At 38.5% G+C, this 24708-nt stretch overlaps 1 protein-coding gene across 4 annotated transcripts; it reads right to left on the reverse strand.

Annotated features, from left to right (window-relative positions):
* Positions 1-1226: 1226 nt before the first annotated feature.
* LOC128680066 (uncharacterized protein) lies at positions 1227-24551 on the reverse strand. 4 transcript variants are annotated; one of them, XR_008405812.2, is made up of 22 exons: positions 24320-24551; positions 22959-23093; positions 21535-21657; positions 20504-20638; positions 19553-19687; positions 18484-18686; positions 17437-17641; positions 16455-16634; positions 16241-16330; positions 15830-15945; positions 15026-15111; positions 13829-14030; positions 12492-12623; positions 11574-11681; positions 10592-10740; positions 9653-9835; positions 8837-9036; positions 8250-8356; positions 7799-7902; positions 6982-7111; positions 3794-5538; positions 1227-3747 (listed from the first exon to the last, which is right to left on the reverse strand). XR_008405812.2 is itself a non-coding variant. In XM_053762799.2 (21 exons), exons 2-21 carry the CDS (start codon positions 23074-23076, stop codon positions 5458-5460), a joined length of 2784 nt encoding a protein of 927 aa, XP_053618774.1. In that variant the 5' UTR covers positions 23077-23093; positions 24320-24551; the 3' UTR covers positions 1227-5457. The 4 variants fall into 4 exon arrangements, 3 of the variants coding, with proteins under 3 accessions (XP_053618774.1, XP_053618773.1, XP_053618775.1); XM_053762799.2 differs by having other exon boundaries at positions 1227-5538; positions 8250-8353; XM_053762798.2 differs by having other exon boundaries at positions 1227-5538.
* Between the last annotated feature and the right edge of the window lie 157 nt (positions 24552-24708).

Consider the following 24708-nt stretch of genomic DNA (forward strand, 5'->3'; position numbering starts at 1 on the left):
ATAAAAGAGTAACGACGTCACTAAAAGGGCTTGTTTCAGTTGCTTGATAAATAGGACATGAATAACGGGTACCTAATTTGTGAGTAAAGAGAATACACGTAATTACAAAGTATATTTTATATGTTTACTAATGACCCGCTCCGGCTTAGCACGGGTGCAATATTTTGCACATATAAAGCTTCCTCTTGAATCACATTTATGTGTTTAAACCCACATCGATAGACAGAAAGGGAAATGCGGCCAGCTCCACACTGTCGCCGAACTCGGACACGTGCCGACGCGAATGCGTGAATTGCGTAGTTAGTATGAGTGTTTTTATTTACCCCAATGAAAAACCAGCAATGTATACCGAATCCTTATGTAGTGCACATAAATTATTTAATAAATAATAATCCTTATCGTACCTTTCTAATGGTTAAACACTAGTGTCAGATTTTATTCAAGTCGCCTAAACGCATCTGGCATATACGACTACTTACCGCCATCTAGTGTCAGGTAGTCGCATACTAGAAAATTAAACTATCAAGCAGTGTGCAGGTTTCCCCACGATGTTTTCCTTCACCGGAAGCAAGTGGTGGTCTTTGAAAACTACTATATTGAGTCAGATTGGTATACAAACTATTGTGGCACGAGTAGGATTCGAACCTGAGAGACCTTTTAATCTACAAGCGGGCGTTAAGCAATACACCACCCCCACTTCAAAAAAATAATTTACACCAATGTTTTTTTGTCACTGAAATCGTGTTTAATCAACGGATCATACAGAATTTAGATTTTAAAAAAGACAAAGACCCTTACACCTGCCTCGCTCCATTTAATTGGCGCGCAGGTCAAGTACCCCTCGACCTCGTCTGTGGGCATTGTCTCTGGTTTGATCGCGCCGTTTTGACGGTTCGTTTTTCAATTATTTTTCGCGCCTAATTTAGCATTTCTCTAGCGCGCGTTGTGAACTGCAAAACTGAGTTTAATGAATCTTCTATCGGGTGTGTTAATGCTAACACTAGTGCCAGATTTTATTCAAATCGCCTAAAGGCATCTGACATGGCTTTTAGAATACACCGTCTAGTGGACACTAGTGAATTTTGACATAAATAAAGTGAACCTACAAGGGTTTCGTTTTTTTTTCCTTTTGAGGTATGGAACCCTAAACCCGAAGAAAATAGTTCTTCTCTCACAATTTCTCAAACTTATTTGGAGACGGATTTTTGATGAAAGAAATAAAACACTAAGCGAAAATATAATTTATTGTCATATCACATTTGAATAAAATACTTCTTAACTTGCTTACAACTAAATCTAAAATAGTGAGTCGCGAATAATATATATTTTATTTCAATATTAATCATAGAGGCTGTGTGGAATTGTGTCCTCAAAAGTATAATATAATCGAAAACAGAGATTTTAATTTGTTTAAATACTACTAATGTTTTCGATTACAATTTATTTCTCATTTTAAGCGCCACCCAGCTCTATTGTAGTCCTTACCGCATACATTGATTATTAGAAACTAAAAATATTTATGTTTTGGTTGCTTTGTGAGTTTCTCATTTGTCATAAAACAATAAAAAAAAGTCGAAGATAAAAATACATTTAAATAATAAAATGTTCAATGTTTAACATAGCTTAATATTAAACAATAAAATATAATCATGTACAGTCAAGAACAGATAAAACTAGCAGACGACCTACGCACGTCATAAGGATAAACAAGTTTATTTGTTAGACAAATTAAAAAACTCCCGACTTTCAATATTAATTTCGCTACAACTTTTGAACGGCTGAACCGATTTTGATCAGAATTATCTAAGAACCACCGCATAAAAATTAGCTATCAAATAAAAAAAACCGCATCCAAATCGGTTCACCCGTTGATGAGCTACGGTGCCACGTACACAGACAGACATACACACTTAGCGGTGAAACTTATAACACCTTTTGCGTCGGGGGTTAAAAATGATGACCTAACTTCGGCGTGTGGTTTCCGCCCTAGAAATTAACCACTACATATCCTCCCGTGGATATCATACAATGCAACAAAGATATAAAAAAGACTTAACATCTGAGAGACAATAAAAGCATTCCCAAAGGGGGTTCATGTCGGGTTGGCGGCCGGGCGTAAAACCACAGCCGAATCACATTTCCAAATCAACATTAAGGTTTGAGTCCCGCGTCGAGATTCAGGCGTCACAGACGCGAATATAACCGAAATCATAGAGATTTAGGAAGTTAGGTCACTTCCTAAAACGAGCGTGTCAGGTATATCTGCCCCAGATTGTGTCAGGTATATCTGCCCCAGATTGTGTCAGGTATATCTGCCCCAGATTGTACAGTCAACAGCACATCAAGTTACCCTGCATGAAACTCCATGGCGCGGTAATAGCGGCGAGACTGCATTTGGGTAAGTTGATGTGCTGCTCACTGTACCTACACAAAACAAAAAGATGATTTAAACGCGCTTGTTGAGTAATATAAATTTGGAGTACTATCAAATTATGATTAATTAGTAATCAATACTAGCAAGGCCACAATTAAGTATTGATACGTCGTTTGTTACTTACCTTTACTTCCAGTGGCGTAGCTATCGGAGGGCTAGGCGGGTGCCCCGGTGACCTGCAGGCCTACCATCAACTTTTACAGAACGATTCCAATGCAACTCAGTTCAATTTAGAAACCTAAAATTAATCGCATTCATACTAAAAATTAACTCGATGGTACGAATTTGCGATGCGGTTCAGTTTAGGTCGCAAAGTGGATCGCGTTAAGAGATGATGGTAACCCCCCTGAGCTCAGAGAGCTCAGTCTACAAACTATAAATTTCTCCCAATTTACTTTCTTTCATTTCGAGTGTGTTTGTGATTGCCATTAGTGTCAGATATTACCCACGTCACCTATAGACATCTGGCATGACTTTTACGGCTACCTACCGCGTCTAGTGGCGAAAAATCGCACATACATCAGTGAACTAAACTTCCAATATTTAAATATAGTTTTAACTACATTTATTAATATTTTTACTTTTACTCATAATCTGGATTACGACGAATCTGGACTATGTCGAATGCAGTACAAACAAAATTTTAATAGTATAGTTGGGGCCCTAGTTTGTTACTTCGCCCAGGGCTTTTACATACCTAGCCACGTGGCTGCTTACCTCATTTTGTCTGAATGTGAGTAAGTAAAGAAGCTAGCCAGCAATACAAAATTAGTGGCAAAATAGGATATGATTTTAATTGATTTTTCATAATTATCTATACTAGATACGCTCAAATGTATTTTTCTACAATCACGATGACAAAACTGCAAATTACAGTATACATATGTCATTTACTATTTACATTATATATTATTTGGTCCACTTCACAGAAGATTTAGATTAGTCGCGTTACATACAAAATATAAAAATATTCATAAGAGCCATTTTTAATATTACTAGGTATATTTTAAAACTATTAATTAATTGATACAATTATATCTATGATACACGGAATAACGGTCAATGACCCTGAAAAAGAACATGTTGTCGTCTCGCTCTCATAATTTTGTAGCCGTAATTGGAAGGAATATTGGACGTACAAAGATGCGATTCGGTGTGAAAGTTCTTTATGGCAGTTTAAGAATTTTACTCGCGTTCGAGGTCACGGGCAAAGGCTAGCTATTATACAGGGTGTATCATAAACCCCGTGCACATTCGAAACGGGGGGGATAGGGATCTCCCTATCCCCCCGTTTCGATTTTTTTGATATTTACCTAGGTAGATCCTAGGTATCTACCTAGGTAGATCCTAGGTATCTACCTAGGTAGATCCTAGGTATCTACCTAGGTAGATCCTGTTTCCAGTAAATATCAACACTTCCAAAAAGGGGGAAAAAACTATGAAAATGTAATCTTGATGTTCCTTTTGCACTACACACACACACACACATAGACAAAACTGACATTATTCCACCTTCATGATGAACGGCTAATATCTACAGTTCACAGCCGATTTTATAATTATTATCTTAATATAAAAAACTTAGAAATGTCTTCTCTTGAAATGTCTCCCTCAATCTTATTTACTTGAAACTTCGCTTATCAATGGAGTGGTTTGCCATTGAATAACCGAAATCATAGAGATTTAGGAAGTTAGGTCACTTCCTAAAACGAGCGTGTCAGGTATATCTGCCCCAGATTGTACAGTCAACAGCACATCAAGTTACCCTGCATGAAACTCCATGGCGCGGTAATAGCGGCGAGATTGCATTTGGGTAAGTTGATGTGCTGCTCACTGTACCTACACAAAACAAAAAGATGATTTAAACGCGCTTGTTGAGTAATATAAATTTGGAGTACTATCAAATTATGATTAATTAGTAATCAATACTAGCAAGGCCACAATTAAGTATTGATACGCGTTTGTTACTTACCTTAGAAATGTCTTCTCTTGGAATGTCTCCCTCAATCTTATTTACGTGAAACTTCGCATAGAGAATCTACCCAAAGTACCTCATCTCACAGTTTCGTATGTGCACGGGTTTTACTTAGAAATCACATTCATAACAGTAGCGACAGTAAATAACAAATACGGGTCATTGAACGCGTTTCCTCTTGCTTTAAAACTGTGTATTACAATTTCGGCATAAAAATATAGATAAATTTAATGCAAATATATCACAAAATACTTTTGATTGGTATATCATAACATTTTCACACCAAACAAACTTACAAGTTTACAAATGTTTTGACGTGACAACGTCTTAAATTAGGTTGCGGCTGGGAGTCACTTATGAAAAAGTGTAACGCCCGGTAACGTTACGATGAGTCACCGAACGAGAGAGAGGCCCGCCGAATGCCTTGCGTCTCTCTCCCACTCAACTATGATCGGTCTGCCGCGCGCGTAAAAAGACGTTGTCACGTAAAATCTTCGCCCGTAAAACCGACTTTACAGGCAACCATTTTTATCATCAGTTGTATTCCTCATGGTCGTGGCTATCAAATGGAATACGGCACACGTAACTACTTTCTTGGCAATATCAATGGAGTGGTTTGCCATTGCCTTCTCCGCTTCACGCACTAGAAGATAAATTATCGACGTAGTGCAGGTTTCCACACGATGTTTTCCTTCACCGGAAGCAAGTGGTGGTCGATGAAAACTACTATACATGAGACAGATTGGTATACAAACTCATGTGGCACGAGTACGATTCGAACCTGGACCTTTCGATCCACAGGCGGGCGTCTTAACCATTACACCACCACCGCTTCACTGATTTTTCATTGCGGTAAATAGACTAAGCAATGTTGATGCAATCGCGCCGATATGTCCGCTTTCGGCGACAGCGTGAAGCCGGCATTACGAAATTAGTTTCGACCTGTAACCTTTTTCATGGCTGTCAGATAATATTCTTAATATCCATTAACATGCAGAGAAGTAGGTTGAAAGGTAATATTTCTTACTAGTGTAAACAATAACTATGATTATAAAGCCGTTGATGTAACGGACTTGAGGCCCCGAACAAGGATCGTCGGGCTCAGATCCTTTGTGAACTCGTCTAATATCTGCAACAAACAATTATTTGTTAGACAAATAAAAAACTCCCGACTTTCAATATTAATTTCGCTACAACTTTTGAAATGCTGAACCGATTTTTATGAAACATGGCTAACAACACTCGGGATAAAATTATCTATGACACAAAAAAAATAAACTAAACGAAAATCGGTTCATCCGTTTGGGAGCTACGATGTCACAGACTGACACGTTAAACTTATAACACCCCTCTTTTTGCATCGGGGGGTTAAAAACGATGACTGTTATCATATATAAAAAAAAAAATCTCACTATTCAAGTCGACTAAAGGCATCTAACATGACTTCTCGATTACGAGTCGAGTCTAGTTAGACATGACAGGTAACCGTCTAACTAGACCAGCAAGCCAATTCTGCTATTTTATTTTTAGCCGAAACGGATCTGAAACGCATTGATGACAACTTTTGGTATTCTACTAACAATTTGTCAAAACGAAGCCGTAACGCTTTGGTTACGCAGCCGAAACGGTTTGGTTGTCGTATTCTGCTAAAGGACACGTAACCTTCCGTTTGCCGATCGGGTATTATTTCGTATTCTGATAAGTTTTTGACAGTTGGTACGGCCGAAACGCAACGGTTCTGCGTTGGTTGAATTGTCAAAAGTTGCGGTTTTGCATCGGCAGCAAATGTGTAGCTTTTGCGAATTTTTTGCGATTAAGTTGTGATAAAATTTTAAGGTAGGTAATTCCTTGATTATAAATTACCTTTTCGGGTGTTTATTGTTGACTAAATATTTTTGTTGAGTCAAAATTCATTGTTATTTCATTGGTTTACCTGACAGTTTTTTTTTTTATCATAAACATACTCATACCTTCTTACGTATTATTCTTGCAGAAATAATGAGCTCATATTTAGCTTGGGATATAATGTTGAGAGCGCAGCTTCAGGACATTGCCTATAGCCCAAACCTCTTTGAATGAACAGAGATCCGTCTCAGCAGTAGAACGTATGAATGTGTTGTGACTAACTATATTTTATAATAATAAAAAAAAACTTACTTTGTTAAAAATTTTCGCTTGCCGCTTCGTGAATTCAAAACAAACCGCAAAACAAACTTGATACTTGTCAATGTCAACTTCGAACTAAGCGTAACCTTTTTAAACACTGAGCAAAATACTCATACAGCCAAAAATCTTGGAAATTTATTACAAAAGCAGCAATGTACGCGCAACTGTTTTTTTTTTTAGTTGCAACACCGTAACCCTTTCCTAAGCGACTCTATAACCAACCGCTTCCGTCAACTTAAAGTTACTGGAATACCGTTTGACATTACAAACGTAACTGTAACCAAGGCGAAACGGAGCCGATCTGTTTCGGTTAACAAATAGCAGATTTTGGCCAGCAGTAAACTCAAACTGTTAATGACTAGTGTTAATACTATGGACAATACAATTTTATTTTTATTTTGAATACCTTCAAATACTGTTGACAGATGGCGTCGTCGGCGGCGGAGGGCGCGGCGGCCAGCGCGGGCGGCGGCGGCAGCTGCACGAACGTCACCGCCGCGCCCTCCGCGCAGCGGCGCGATATTATATTGTTCACGCTGAAAATTATCGTCGCGGTCACCACTTTCATTTGCGAATTATTATAAAAATATAGATAAATATAGATAATATGTTGGCCTCCTATTACATTTCACACGTTACACCTGCATATATCATATGTGTATCTGTCCCTACAATTATAAATTGTGTCTATCATGATTTTTAGTATCAATAAGGTAGATGATGAGGTATGAATATTGATGAAATTGTGTTTAAATCTAGATAAAATTTGTATATTTCATTTAAGAACATTATGATAATTCACTGTAATCACGTATATCCCGGGAACTACTGGACGGATTAAAATGGAATTGTTACCCAGATAGATTAAACTTAGAATAGGTTAATATTTTCTATTTCGAGCTTCCGACGGGAGCGAAGCCCCAAGTCGATATTAGTTCAATAAATAAGGTTTTTTTACGAAGATTATATTATCATTATATCCGTGCAGTAAATCGTTGACGGAAGCCGTTGCTGGACGCACGATCAGGTCATACTTATCATTAACGCATTGTCATCCAAACAAACACCACCATCCAAACAAATGTGTACAAAATTTCAGCTCAATCGGTTGAAAATGTGTGCTTCAAAATTGAGTTACAGATATTCCGGGCGAACATACATACATACTTACATATATTGCAAGTTAAATAACAACTTGTAAAAATAGGCCAAGTATCACTCACGTTTGCAGATAACTAAGCGAGACACGCTGATAAATACTGTTTTGGTCTGAGTCGAGGTCACTCGACCACCGCGCGGAGTTTTCTAACGACGGCCATTCTGTCACCTGAAACAAAATATTAAGAGTTTGTTTCACCGCTTGCTAAACTAAACCTTACTTAGGAATCACATTATTTATTGGTGAAAGCAGCATGAAAATCCGTGCAGTAGTTTTTGAGTTTATCGCGTACAGACAGAAAGACGTGTTTTGTAATATGTAAGGATGATCTTATAAAATGTTATTCTTGTGACTTAATCTAGGCGAATCTAGGGTACAAAAAGTTAACCGTGGAACACCTAGGTGAACCAGGTGTTTGGTCATCCACGGGTCAAAAAGGCCAGTTGCGATGTTTGTATCGAACAATTAATAGCATCACATGACGGCACACGTGGTAGACGGCACAGTGTACTCACGCTGTGGATGGTGGCGTTGATCCTGAGCAAGCTGAGCAGCTCAGCCAGCCGCTCGGGCAGCGGCCGGGCGTCGCCGCCGGCGCCCGCCGTCACGGCGCGACCGGCTTCTGAAACAATACTCAAGTCACCTTGCTTAAATGTTACATATCATACAGACCCTATCCCGATCAGAAAGTCTGAGTAGCAATCGTCCAACAATGCGAAACGTCCAATGAGCAATCTGCCCAGCTAGCTAATCGGCCACGCAGCAAAACGTCTACCTATGAAAAGTCTATATAACAAAACGTCTATTTAGGAAATCGACAGTTTTTCATTATGTACACTTATGAACATAATTGCTAGTAAAAGTCTAAAAAAAAAACAATATTTTTCATTTGAAATAAAATAAACTTCTTTGACACAACAAACACTAGCGGTCCAAACCGGCTTCGCTCGGGTTACAACATAATAAACTATACACCTAAGCCTTAGGAATCACACTATCAATTACAAAAAAACCGTGTTCACTTTATGATTGATAAACTACAAACTACAAGCAAACCGTAACGGAAAAAACGCAAATTAGACAACTATACAGACAGACTCACCGTGTATAGTAGTGTGTGACGTCACAGGCGCAGTGGTTACCGCATGCACCCTCAGCTTCAAGTGTTGCCAGCCCCTGGCTGAGCGGACCACGGCCGCCAACTGGAGGGCGAAAAGCGCGCGAACCGTGAACGGTTCCTCACGGGACGGACGTAACACTTCTACCAACCACACGTCTATATATTTGAGTGTTGGTGATTTTCTGCGACAGATAAATAAATCTATTTTACAAAAATAAATAATAAACACGAACGTCACTAAATAAACTTATGTTTTATTTAAAGAATTTCACTAATTAACGCGTGTTTAAAATTCATTAATAAATAACAAATAAATATATTAGGACAAATCACACAGATTGCGCTATCCCCAAAGTAAGTTCGAGACTTGTGTTATGGGATACTAACTCAACGATACTATATTTTATAACAAATACATATATAGATAAACATCCAAGACCCGGGCCAACCAGAAAAATAAAATTTTCCATCAACCTTGAATAAAATAGAATATATGTGTATAAGGTTCCTTTTATTTTTCATCCAATGTTGAGCAGTGTGTTGGACGGCAGATTGAATGTCGAATATCACTGTCAAAGAGCGACCACTTGTCATTATCTTATTGTAACTCATGACTCCTTTGTAAATGGTGCAATAAAGAGTTCACACATCTATCTATCTAAATAGTTGGAAAAGTCATGTCAGATGCCTTAAAGCGACTAAAATATAATCTGCCACCAATGTTAACCAAAAAAACACACTGGATTAAAAAAATATATGTTTAATTCCAGATAAGCATGGAAGGAAACGTGTACACACCTCTCCACCATGGCCATGTCTAACGTCTGGAAATTCCTGCACAGGCACACGTTCTTGTTCACACACAGCACGTCCGACAGCACCTGCACGTACTCTGTGCAGGACATAGCCCCGCGCCTCGTCGGGAATATTGTTGTGCCGTCGTCCAGGTCGAAAGCGTCCGTTTTGTATGGGGACAGGGGACTGTATACAAATAGGTTGATTTTTTATGCCAGCTCCACACACATAATGAAACACGGTAATTAATTTTGTATAGTAACGTTTATAATTTTCTTCTCTTTAAAGTATAATGAGCTAGTAGATTAGACTATTCGAAGCCCCTTATATTAATAGAAATACCGGTGAAAAAAAAACTCTGATAATGACAATGCTTTCAAAGATATGACAAAAATAAAATCACGCATTTTTTGGACTCGTCCAAACGCTCCATACGTGACGTGACGTCACATCTTGCTAAAATATTCGCTATGCATATCGCAGAAAGATATGTTTGTTCGACAGCTACATGAAATATTACGTTTATGGTGATGACTTCTTAATAAAAGTTAGAAAAATTTTGTTTTTTTTTTTTATGATGGTTGAGTTTGTTTTTATGATTTCATACTTTTTGAAAATGGACTTTCCAACCAAGTTTAAATTTTCGCAAAAAGATCCAGATGCATTGTTACTAAATGATACTAAATATATCTAATTTACCTAGATATTACATATAACTATTACTATATATATAACATTTTTTTACAATTCTCTAACCTTTCTAACAACCCTACTAAAACGCTCCTACATTTGTAGGTAAGTACTTTGGGTATTCAGTAACTGTCATATACCTAATAAGCCCCCAAAAAATATTTTGTTTTTGACACATGGAAAAATGTATCTGTTTTGACTTGATTGCGACAAGAGAAAAAAACCATGAAATTGGATAGTGAAACAACTCACTCCCTGAAGAAATCCCTAGGTGGCGCTGTGTCCCGGAAGCCCAGCAGCACAGTGTCCGGCTTCATGGCGCCCAGCCCCGACAGCCGGGTAAGGTGCGCCGCCCCACTCCTCACTGACTCCGCTAGGCACAACTCTACGAACGCTTTCACCTTTATTAACAAGGTTTTACAATGTAATTTTTGCCACAAACTTTTATTGTTATCAAAACGTTAGATAGCATATATTTGTACCAAAAAGACTCATTAAACAAAAAATGATAAAACTACAACTACATCTAAGAAAAAGACAAATTTATCCCATTTTTTGTGACCGTAGTGATACAAATAGTACCTCAGTGTTCGAGGAGCAAACACTGATTTTCAGCTTACCACCTTTTGAGGAGATCTTGTTGCGGGTCGTTTAACGCGTGACAAAAAAACTATGTGTTAGGTATCATCAGATCGTAATGGAATGGGAACCGAAGCGATGTGGGAAAATGTATATGTGAAGGACAAGCGGAAGTAGGTGAAATGTAACTTGCAAGATTTGATTATATACAAAGATCGGAACAAGTGAAACTAAACAAAAGCTCGCGACGAAACCTATATTTAAATTAGACCTTCCGCTGAATAACTTGTAAAACCGCATCAAATTCCTTCCAGTAGATTTTACGTGATGCGCGAAAAAACATGCAAACAGACAACTTAAAAAAAAAAAAAAAACTTCTATTATAGACCCATAAAGACCAATGATTATTTTTCTTTAATATCTCATATGTACATTTGACAGCACATCAACCTACCAAAATTCATTGCAAACTCGTCGATATTACCGCGCCACAGAGGCAGGGTAACTTGATGTGCTATTGACTGTACAGACATAGCCTACTTACAGTTGTATTTCATGTAGACCTAGGCACTTATTCACGTCTAATTTTAAATTTATTCGTATTTCTCAAGAGGCTACAAACTACTACGGACATAGAGGCGAATATAAAACATACTTTGAGATGATCAATCAGCTTAAGCCAGTATTTGTGCTCCTCGGCCAACGGGTCCCCGCTCCCGTCTAGTTGGCCCAGGCGCACGTGGCCCACGACGAATAAACCACCCTGTGTGAAAGAGATATATTTTACAATGCAAACTACTGTTTCTGTATCGTAAAGTCAGCCATAGGTCATAGAGCAAAAGTCGGGTCAGATTTTAGGGGATTAGGACAAATTTAGACTCCAATGAATGCAAAAACACAACACACAACACTCGATAAAAAGAATTAGCCATGAGTCGATACTCAGACTCCGGTTTCTTAACTTTTCTCCTCCATCCAAATTGTCAGTAATCTATACAAACTATAACCAATCTGAAGATGGTTAGCGCGCTCGGTCTGCGATTGTGGCGGTTAAGTCATACACAATAGTCGGTGATTGGATGGGTGACCATAAATGTATTATCTTGAGCTCCTACGTGCTTCGACAGGCACGTTAAGCCGTCCTAATTGTATTTGCAGTCATCACAACCCGCAAACACGCAATGGGCCCGCGTGATGGATCTTGACCCATACTCCTGACATCCATAAGGTAGACCGTGTGCCCCAGCAGTGGGGACGTTTAAATGGCTGATAATGATGAATGTTTATGGCAATATCAAATGGTTGAATTTGAAATATTCACATTTGTATATGATAACAACACTCACGAGGCATATTTAAGGGGCAGTACCTATGTGATTTTTATGACGGTGACGGGTTTCGAATTTGTGTTTGGAACATGTACTTACGAAATATGTACTTGCGAAATAAAAACTTAAAAGTGAAAACTTGTAAAAAAAGGCTTTATACATATCTATGTCAGAGTTTATTAACTTGTTCAACGGCTTTTAGTTTTCAGCAGACATAAAATAAAATAATAAAATGTTATAGTCACCTTTTTTTGATCGTTTACAAAGTCAATGAGGGGAGCGCTCTGCCTCGGAGACGAGATCAGTAACAACATTTGTGGCCTCCAGAATTTTACGTGCTCCCGTCGTGGGTCCAATAGCAGCAGATATTTCCGAACCTAGAACACATAGCGAAGCTTTACAACAAATACTATACATAGGGTAATTTTATCCCGAAAGTTGGTTTGGCCATAAAGTCTGATTCAATGGCACTTCTTCATAGTCGTATTCCTAATGGCCGAGGGTCGTGGATATTAAGTGGAATGAAACACACACAACAACTTTCTTGGTATAATTAATGAAGTGGTTTGCCATTGCCTTCTCCATTTCACACACAAGTTAATAAGAATCAACCAGTGTGCAGGTGGTGGACAAAGAAAATATACATGAGTCAGATTGGTATAGAAACTCATGTGGCACGAGTAGGATTCTAACTTGGGACCTTTCGATCCACAGGCGGGCGTCTTAACCATTACACCACCTTCGCTAGGTGGCGCTACTGTGTACAAAAACGCAAGTATTTGTTTTTATAAATAAAACATGAAAAGCGTTTTTTGACAGTTTCTTACAAATAAAAACAAAACAAAAACACAATAGTGTTAAAATCCTACAAATATTATAAATGCGAAGATGTGTGTATGTAAGTATGTATGTTTGTTACTCTTTCACGCAAAATCTACCTGATGGATTATTATGAAATTTGGTACACGGGTAATAGCCAATAGTGGCGGTTAAGTCACAGACAATAGTCGGTCATTGAATGGGTGACCAAAAATGTATTATCTTGAGCTCTTCCGTGCTTTGGAAAGCACGTTCAGCTGTTGGTCCCGGTTGTATTTGCAGTCGTTACAACCTGCCATTACGCAATGGGCCTTCATGGTGGGTCTTAACCCATACAACCTTACTGGTACTCTGCTTGTTGGTACACTGGACCAAATTCACGGCATGGGACAATTTGCAGGAAACGGGACAAGTTTCGGAACGAGACACGTAGCGGAAATCGTAGTGGGAAACGAGGAATTGAACTAAAGATGACAAGAAATACGAATTTGAATTACCAGTATTAGAATACGCGATAAAAGAATAACTGAAATTTTACTTCGATTCCTTTTAAGAAATGAAATTCACGCGTGCGAAGCCGCGGGCAAAAGCTAGTTCCATATAAACCCAAAAATAAGCACACATTTGTAAACACTAACACTATTTATTAAATTCTTTTTACTAACACATATATGGATGTATATTTTCCGAAATAAAATTGATTGGATATAGGGTAACTTTCACCCCGAAATTGGCACAGAACGGAGACGATGGAGCGACTGACCTGGTGGAAGATCAGGGCCTGGCTGAGGCTGCCCCAGGAGGGATGGGCGGCGGCGGGCGACAGCAGATGCAGCGCCAGCACCAGCGACGTGCACGCCAGCGCGGCGCCGGTCGCGTGCAGCGGCCGCAGCGCGAACATCAGCGCCGCGCACCCCACCAGACCCAGCAGGGAACTCACCCACGAGAACTGTTTGAATGTCGGCCTGCCCTCGACAAACCGCTAGTCTTAACAATCATTTCAATACGTATACCGACAAATCATATACCCCAAATTAAATAAATATAATAAAATCACACAGATTGAATTAGCCATAAAGGAGTTCGAGACGTGTGTTATGGGATACTAAGTAGACGATACTATATTCTTATAACATATACATATATACATAAACATCCAAGACCCAGGTCAATATAGAAAAAGATAATTTTCCATGCTGACCTGACCGGAAATCGAACCCGGGACCTGCAGTTTAGCAATCCGGTGTGATGACCATTAGGCTATGGAGGTCGTCCTAAGTAGAAGTTCGAGACTTGTGTCACTCAATGATACTATATTCCATTACTTGAACTCTTAAAACTACTATTGAAATTTTAGAAAATTAAAAATAAAGTAATAAATATGTCATATTTATGAAAAAAGAAGTTGCGAAGAAACTAAAACGTATTAGGAGCTACCATTGTTTAATCGCCAATATTAAAATTGAATATTTATGTCATTAGATGGCGATATTTAGTTTTAGAACGCGCTATCGTGTGTCGCTCAAGAAATTATATAATGTTTTGAAATATATGAGTTTTTTTGGCTTAACTTTTGATCATTACACGGTTGTCACAATTCTGAAGTTTATATTTCTGTTGGACCTCACGTGTATTTTTGACAATCAGCCGATTGTTCAACCATGGAATTAAATGTTTTCATCCCATTTTAGTCGGAGACAGAATGCGCTATTTTGCACCTACAAAGTCTAATTGATTTTGTATGGAATACTCACACATTATCTAAATCGAATGCCGGCTCCACTGCCGTCGAACAATTTACCAAACTTTGACGGATTTGGTATACATTGCTGGTTTTTCATTGCGATAAATAAGAGCACTCATACAAACTACGCAATGTTCACGCATTCCCGTCGGCATGTGTCCGAGTTCGGCGACAGTGTGGAACTAGCATAAACATTGTGACAAACACTGCACTAACCTGAAATTAGGAGCGGACGCTAAATCCAATCCGAGACACGCCAGGTTGACGGCGAAGTAACTTGTCATGAACAGAACAGAGTTCACCTGTGAGCAATGACATCGTTATGCTGGATATCGACAAACAGTTCGCCGAACTTTGACAGATTCGGCTTACATTGCTGGTTTTTAAAGTGAAAACTTCTTTAGCTTTTTCTTTTTTCTTTTTGTGATGGGTAAAGAAAATGTTAAACTCGCGTCAAGACACGTGACCTGATCGAAAATTCGTAAGATGTCAAAAATGCACAACGTTAATATTAGAATTTTCACTTGTGCGGGCACTCCCGGAGTGCAACCCGTTTTTTCATTGCTCACACACTCACATATAAATTAAGCAATATTTATTCATTCCTCTGTCCAAGTTCGGTGATATTGTGTAACTGGCATTAGAACAGCTTGCATCATTGTTCGAGTTAATCTGGCCCAATGTGGGCGTCGCTACTGTTAAACAAAATTACTTTTCTAATTGACTTTCCAAAGTTTCACATAGTCTGACACATACACGCTTTGACAACAATTGCATTCCCAAAGACGATTAACGGAAGCAGCTGAATGTAAATCACATCCGGTTTTCAAAATTTAAAGATTATTTTTTTACACTGATCCCGCGGCGTCACAGCCCCGAAAGGAACTAAAAACGCGAGGATGAGAGAGAGAGAGAGAACGAGAGAGAAAGAGAGATAGAACGAGAGAGAAAGAGAGATAGAACGAGAGAGAAAGAGAGATAGAAAGAAAGAGAACGGGAGAGAAATAGAGCGTTACAAACCTGGGCAATGGCGTTGAGGGAGCCGGCCATGATGCCGACCTGAACTAAAAGCCAGGACACGATGACGGCCAGCACCGGGTTGCCGGACCGGGACACCATGGGCCGGAGGAGGAAGCCTGAATAGAAGGAAATATTATATTCATTCTTTATTTTGTTTTGTTACTTTAGGAATATTTACAATGTGGACTAAAAAAATAACAAACAAATACCAAAAAAGTCATCCTTATACGTCCATAAGGAAGGCCTGTGCCTCAGACTGTTGAAGATAATTATGACGACCAAAAAAATACCAAAACAATCTGTCTGTTCGCGACAAACTGAAAAACTACTGCACGGATTTTCACCAATAGAAGGTGTGACTCCTGTAAAAGTAAGACAATGTGCAAATGTGCAAAAAAAAAACAAACATACCAAATATGTTATCCTTCGCAAGAGCTTCCAACACCCTCGAAGCACCAATCAAATTGGAGAGACCGGCCGAGAATGTTGCCATTAACATTCCTGAAAACAAACCATAATTTTATAATCAACTAGTATGCGCATTGTTTATTAAATGGATTGCAACCCGAGCGAAGCCAGGACGGGCCGCTAGTTGAAAAGTATTTATGAGACACACGTGACTCACCCACAGCTATGAAAGGCGGCCAGATGTTGATTGGCAGCAGATAGACATAGTTGTTCTGCAGCAGCTGCCGGGAGCACGAGGCGGCGGTCAGCACACTGAGAGCTACGTATGACACAGCCGTGAACAGCAATGCGGCCAGTGTGCCTGCGGGGATACTACGCCCGGGATTCTTCAGCTCGCCTGCAAATAGTGTTTTATTGCCCAGAGGTGGGACGGGACAGGGTTGAAAAAAAATGCTTAAAATATCTCAGGACGGACAGCCCTTTTTTTTTGTTTTCGCAGGGGAATGCATTTACGCACTGAGTGTGGGACCGCTGTGGGACCTGGACCGCTAGTCGGCCCAGACTACCCACTAAACCCCTGCGGATGCCATCGGCCGCTTTACAAAAAGGCGCCTCGGATCTAACCAACACAAGGCGCCTCAGCGACTGGCCGGTCTCTTTCACCAGAGACCGGACTCTCCACTCTCAGGGGCCCTCAGACATCTGGAGGACCCCTGAGGACGGACAGCCCTGGCGTATGACGAGGGCCAACACAAACTTCTTAGCGAATCGACTCGGCGAAATTTGTAAGGACCGATACAACACACGATAGAGGACACGGAAGTAAAATATTCCGAAAATTAAAAATAGTACACACTTAAGAGTGGACAAAGCGCACTTTAACTTTTTGTCCAAGCTAAATATTTAAAATTTGCTTTTATTTGAAAGAAATTGTTAAAAATATGATGGCCACCATCAAGCAAAGCAAATTTTAAATATTTAGCGCGGACAAATTATGCTACGCTATATAAAGGACTTAATTAAAGAGCAATATAATTTTCTATTGTACAATATGTAGTAATATTATCTAAACGGACCACCGTTATTCGTTTAGTAGATTGTGACAACTGTACCCAATAAAAAAATGTAATACTTTTTAATGCATAATTATACATGACAAAATACATCTTAACACAAAGTAAATAAGACTCAAAACTCACCGCTCATGTTAGCCCCGGCCATGACACCGGTAACTCCAGTAAAAAGTACCCCAAAAACCGAGGCAAAGTCCACCATATCCCCGCTGGTGGTGGTGTAGTCTCTGCCATATTCAGGGTACAAATTCTCGTATAAAGTGTCCGAATTGAGGCCAGTGTATGTAAAATTCGTCGTGTTCACCAGATGATTCGTGTCTGGTTTCTCTATCTGCAATTTCGAGAAAATATTTAATTGAGTTTTCCCCTTCCCTTGACCGTATCCATAGTGTAGTCAGTCGGGTCCATGTCTCCGGCAACATATCCACCCTAATCCCACTTCAATTTGGCTGCCTACGTCTACAACCGGAGTTGTTAATTGTCATGTTTTGTCTCGCAGTTAAAATAAAATAAATAACATAAAAATAAATTTATTGGCATGTTTCTTACTATGGGTAAGTAAGTACATTCTTAGAGAAGGTAGAACTTTATAGTTCCACCCCACCATCGAACTAGGGACAGTGTCCGTAATGCGACTTTGTTATTTACCTCTCACCATCGAATCGCTTCGCAGTGAGAAGCAGCTAACCAATCACAGTGCGCCATTGTGACGCAACGACAACCACAGCGCAATGTGATTGGTTCGCTGCGTCTCACTTCGAATCTATTCGATAGTGAGAAGTGAAATGCAAACCCGCACTTCGCAATCTGACTTGTATCTCGATTCGTAGGATGACCCATAAGTGCATCTATAATAATTGGTAGAAACAATATAAATAACAAGCTTTTGCCTACAACTTCGTGTGTGAGTAAAAATCCGTTTCCCGTGGGAATTTCAGGAAATCCCTTCTTAGTGCTCCCCTACACTGTCCTAGGAACCTACACACCAAATTTCAGCTTTCTATGCCCAGTAGTTTCGGCTGTGCGTTGTCTGTCAGTCAGTCACTCAGTAACGCAAGAGTTTTATATGTATATATAAATTAAGATTATATGTTTTGGTTACAGTAATTCATTTACAGTCTTCGGTTACAATTGATGTAAATAATATTTTTATCTATCTACTATTAACCTCACCTGGGCAGGAGGCGTGACGAAGAAGCTCAAGAATGCGCTGGACAGACAGACGAGCATTGTGACCCATATAGCTAAGCTGGTTCTAGCGAACAACGACGCACCCGCTAAGGACACCGCTAAGCCCACAGCGTTGAGCGTGGAGCGGTACAGGAACCGATACCACCAACCATCTGGTATTCCTTCGTGGACCCCTACAAGGTAACCTGAACATATAAAGAAAAAATCATTTATATGACAGATTTCACTACTTTCAATTAAAATATCACTAGCTTTTACTCGCGGCTTCGTTTGCGCGAATTTTACTCGGGAACATTTAGGTGTTTGTCCGGGATAAAACGTAACCTATGTCCGTCTCCTTCAAACTACACGCGTGCAATTACGAATATTGATTAAGTAGATAAAGCGTGAAGCGTGGTAACAAACTTACTTTCGCATTTATAATATTAGGATATTGTAATCTGACAAATAAATGCTAGATGAATCTGCCAGTTAGCCCTATCAAACGCTTGGGAAGCAATGTTATAACCTTTAGGCGCGATTGGTCCAAAGTTCCAAAAAATGTCCAATTCGCGGTTGGTCCAAAATATACGATGTTTCCGAAATTGTATAACTTTCATACATATACATACTAATCACGTCGTTATCCGTTCGCTATGTTACATCTGACACAGATAATTTATCAGAAAGCTGTGACACAGACACGTCTGGCATGATAATAGGGACCAACACTGTTTAAATGAGTTTCATTCGGAACGACGAAATGCCAGTAGTTTTTTGGGAAATACATAATTCAAAATTTTACGTGAACAATTTTATATAAACAAACTAGTTTTTTGCCCGTGGCTTCACCTGCGTGAATTTCCCACGAGCACAGTTATTTTTCCGAAATGAAAATTATGACTTACGCAAAATTTAAAGAAGGTTGGTTGAGTAAATACAGCGTGAAGAGGTAACAAACAAACTTACTATCGCATTTATAAAATTAGTAAGAATAATTTGACTTTGACATCACGCGAGGAGGATAAAAACTTATTAAACATAGTTGGGAAGGTAGAATTTTTATAATCACCATTCGTGCCAAAGTTTTCCACCAAGGCTTCGGTACACGCAGAGATACAGAGGGCGCTAGACACGACGTTCGCGAAAAAGAATAATGTGCCAATCGCACCCCCAAACTCTGGCCCTAGAGTCCTGCTTATCATAACTGTGGTGGCGTTAAAGAATTTGTTTTATTTATTTTAAAAAAAATTATGGACAAAATTACAAAAATTTTCAAAAGGTGGAGTTATATCTTTTTGCGAAAAATAGATTTTTTTAATCCTTTGTCGTTAGGTAAATCCAGTTTCATTCAACACGTAACAAAAAACCATATCCGTGCAGTTGATCGTTGAGTAGTTCCCACGTGGGGAGCCGATACAATTGGCCATTTTTTTTATTTAGTTTCGCCTGTCCCAATATTTTGTAAATATTCAGTAAGTCAATTATCTTCATCTAAATGTTCTAAACCCACAAAGCGAATCCTTGTAGATGCAGATTTTGCGTGACACATGCCAACTTTTGCATTTCAGACATTACTAGCTGTACTACGCAGTGTTACCCGCGCATTTAGACGTTGTAAATATTTACTTACGTTTTTTTTTAATTTTAATTTTATGCACAGTAGAGGCACCTACATTGTAAAGCGCCATTTACTATAAGACTATCTGTACAAATCTTACGGGAATCGCGTACTTTCGGGATAAAAAAAATATCCTATGTTATAATCCAAGGTATCACCTACCTTAATACCAAATTTCATAAAAATTGGCCGAGTCGTTTGAGCGTGAGGATTGTAACATACAAACTCACGCCTTTATAATAATAGTGAGATTAGATTATGAGTCGACAATAAATTATGCCTTGTGACGAGACATAGAGAAGCTCACCTTAATGTATAATATCTGTTTATGTAACCTGTGTTCACAAAATAAATTATTTGATTGACTGATAAAATTCAATCACGGGCAAATGAAAAGGATACAATAAACCCCTCCCCCCTCCACAGCGCCGTTGGTGGAGATCGCACAGATCGAGGTGACGGTAAACACGACAATAAGATATGCCAAGCCAAACTGAGCTAACGTCACGAGCAAACCAGCGTTCCCTACTAGATAACCTGGAAATAAAAGATAAATATAATTATGTAATTTTGCGTGATACGCCAATAAACATACAGCCAGACAGACAAAAATGTGTACAACAATGTGTGTGTGTGTGTAATGTTTAAAAAATACTTTGGACACAAATTTTTTCGCGCGTTCGACAACCCTGGTGTTGAAGGCGTTCATAGGCGTTTATGCGGTGATCACTTCCATTCAGATGGACCGCAAGTCTGTTTGCCTGATTTGTAACTGGTACCGCATAAAGTTTTTTTTTCTTCTATCATAACTATTGACGAACCTGTACTTTATTACGGGGACGAAATAAAAAAGTTAAAATATGCTCAATTGCTCATCATCATATCGACATTGTTATTCCTAACACTGGTGTCAGATTTGATTCCAGTCGCCTATAGGCATCTGTCATTACTTTTACGACTACCTAACCTACATTACCTAGTTAATGTGCGGTTGGCTGTACATTGCAATTGCAACTATCAGTGTCGGGTTGCCGAACTCTTAATCGAAGGTCGCGTCTGTTTTTTTGTTATAATCTCCAATTGTGTCACGTGACCTTGCTGGCGACCTGTCGGGTTTCCACTGAAATAGTCTTATAATGAGGCAGGTCAGGTATTTCTATGTCGTCGTAGACGTATTGAATTTTAACCGAAGTAGAATTAAAATCTAACCCTCATAAAAAAATTAAAGCTTATCACTATCGCAATCTAAAACATTTGACACTGGCGGTCCGTCCCGACTTCGCTCGGGTATTCCACAATAAATTTACCGCAGCCTATGGACGCCTGCAACACTAGGGGTGTAACATGCGCGTTGCTGGCCCTGGATAAATCTTTTAACTCCATGTTGTAGTCTTTTTTAGTCTTATGTCAACAATATGGAAGTTGGTACTCACCCATCCGGATGAAGATGAGCGCACTGAACATGGAAAGCACCACGGGGCAGAACACCCCGGCGAAGGTGCCCACCTTCTTGATTCCCGGCCCTTCCGATCGGAATTCCCCGAACTCCACATAACCTGGTATACGTTGAAGTAATGTAACTTTAAGACAGTTTGGAATAGATAACATAGAATAGATAGTTTCTTTTTTTGTGCTAAATAAACGTTTTTTCTTTCTTTCTAAGTTAATGACCCGGGGTCAAAGATAGCCAAACGCGGGCGCATTGGTTTTGACTTCAATAATTTTAATTTATATCTTGTAAGTTGCTGTAATTACAACATCTCGATTCTGCAAAGAATGCAGAACGTAATGCTGAACGTAATTTCTGGAGTACCATGGTTTATTACTAAGGACCACACACATGGTCACCTGAAAGTGAACACAGTGAAGGACTACATTCGTATAGCTACTCAAATTTATAATTCCTTTATTCAATTTAGGATGATATACATCACTTATTGACGTCAAAAAATTACTTAAACTAAGCCGACTTCCAAAGCGCAGGTGAAGAAGAAGCGACGTCAACAAACTTCACCGCGGCCTTTTCTCCAAGGACGTTAATTAACAAATGTAGGTCTTATACTGAAAAATATCGGGGGAGATTGAAGGACTATCCCAATAAACTGGCTACCAGGCTAAACACCTGCTTATGGAAAGCGAGGAAGGATATAATAAGTTCCTGAGCAACGGAGGAATATGACATAATAGAGTGGATACACTCGACCTATTTAACTGACTACATCACATCTGCTTAAATCTTTGTACACAGCTGATCGCAGAAAAGCACAGAAAAAAAAATATATATTCTAAAATAACATTAATTTTTAAATGTATAAACAACAAAACACCTTCATTGCACTTGCCCCCCATTATCGACGTGCGCACAATACTAGAGCACCAATACAACTGATAATTCTACTTTCTTTGATTATGTATCGTTGCATAATTGGCTGCAAAGACAATGCAGGTCGATTCAGCATGTTATTGTTAACCTAACCTGGATATTTTCAAACACCGACCAGCGGAGTTGTATTTCAGCCATTTATAATTACGACTGACATTTTCAAATTTTAACAAAACCTTATAATAATGCCGTATTGTTTTAGATAAAATTATGTAATTCTTGGTTTCATGCTATGCATACACCAAATTTCACCCAAATCTAACCAGCAGTTTTTTTTTAATTTTATTTCATGTTATTTAGTTAAAGAGTAACTAACATCCATCCAAAACAATCACACTTACAATATTTGTGGAATTGTACTTGTGTTGTATACATATATATGTGAATATTTAAATGATTTTACCTGTTGAGTTTACTTAAATAAATAAAATACCAGAACGGAAAAATTACACAAAAGAGAAAAAATAGGATTACCTTCACCAGTTGTTCTACTCTGACCACCGGTCCCAATCCTCAGTCTCAATTTGTGCATGAATCCAGGACTCCGAGTAGTGTTGACACTCGGAGACAATGGATCTAACATGTCTGCCATTGTGGGTGGCTTTGTCACTGTAAACAAATATACCAGTGAACGAAATTTCAAAAAACTGGGTGAAATTGTCCCAATATAGGAGAACTGTTCTGTTTCTTTGAGAAAGCTGGGTCTGAAAAGTGTGTCTTCTTCAAGCAGAAATTATCAATAATAATTTCTAAAAGTCCAAATAATACATTGAGTACTTTAAAGGATGTGAAATATTCATTCAGGGCCAGCAATGCACATTTTTGTTTACTGTTGAATAATTTAAAAAAATACAATCTCAGACTAAACAAGGTGAATGTGGGTCATTAAAAAAGATATAAGATGTAGAATATGTCCCAGTTGGAGACTTTGCAAGTTCTGAAGCATCACAATTACAGTCTACCAGCAAATAACCACTCTTAAGGGGGGAACTACCTACTACATTGCTACGCCCATGTCTCTGCACTATTGGCCAATCTATTGCCAAATTTACGTCCATGAAGAAACACTTGCTTAATTTCACATTAAGAGCAAAATGAAAATGATTGAGTGTTTATTGTCTTCCCCTAAATTACAAACAGAAATGGTGGTTTATCAACTAGAATTTTAGAGTGAAACATACTTGTTTATACATATAAACAGATAGTTATTAGAGCATTATAATATGGTCTCGACATACAATATACATACATACATACAGTTCTGGCTATGAGTCTTTGTAACTTATAACTCCTTTGTGAATGATGCAATAAAGAGTTTATCTATCTTTATATGACAACAAGATGTTGCCCGGGGCTTCGCTTTCGTGGGAATTTTGAGATAAAATATAGCCTATAGCAATCTTGGTTAATGTACCTTTCTAATGGTGAAAGAATTTTTGAAATCGGTTCGGTAGTTTCGGAAATTACTCGCCTCAAACACACAAACTCACAAAGCTTACCTTTTTAATAATAATACCTAATAAAGATGAATTATATAGTCTGATGAGTGATTAAAGTACAAGTGCACTTAAATGACCTGGATTAATGACCTAGAATAAATTTATCACTTAACAAAACTTGCTCCATGTGACATCATAACGAAAACAAAGCAAAAAGCATCATACTTGCTCTGATAAATTGTAGATACCTACTTTACTATTTTTCAAATATACTTACTTTTCTACTGTATTCTCATTGTTATAAAATACTCAATAACGCGTTGTAAAAGGAGAAAATCGTAATGAAAAAAATAAAATTAGTGTTTTCTTTTTTGTATGAATCAGCCGAAGACTTACCCGAATTACTTGGTCGGTATTTCCACGTCAATAATGAAAAAAGGCCGTTTTTTATTTTCCACAACACATTGTTTTCAAAATAAACAATGAAGCACTTATTATCTAATTACCCAAACATAGATTACTAATTTATGCGTAAGTTTAATCTAAATTATCAGAAAAATATCACCTAGGTACTATGTAGCACAGTCAAACAGAACAGAGAAAAACATTCCTACTTTACCTACGACTAGAGATGGGTATGTAATATCTAGTCAAGAGAAATGTAACGTTAGATAATTTTTTAGCTTGTTTTTATGATGCTTTTTGCAAATAATAAGTCTTTTAGTCAGTGGTTCTGTGCTTCTTTTGCCAAGTGAAAAATAAATTAACTTGATTTTGTCAAGTTG

This window comes from Plodia interpunctella, chromosome 23 (assembly GCF_027563975.2).
Source record: "Plodia interpunctella isolate USDA-ARS_2022_Savannah chromosome 23, ilPloInte3.2, whole genome shotgun sequence".
In the NCBI taxonomy this organism is placed as follows: domain Eukaryota; kingdom Metazoa; phylum Arthropoda; class Insecta; order Lepidoptera; family Pyralidae; genus Plodia; species Plodia interpunctella.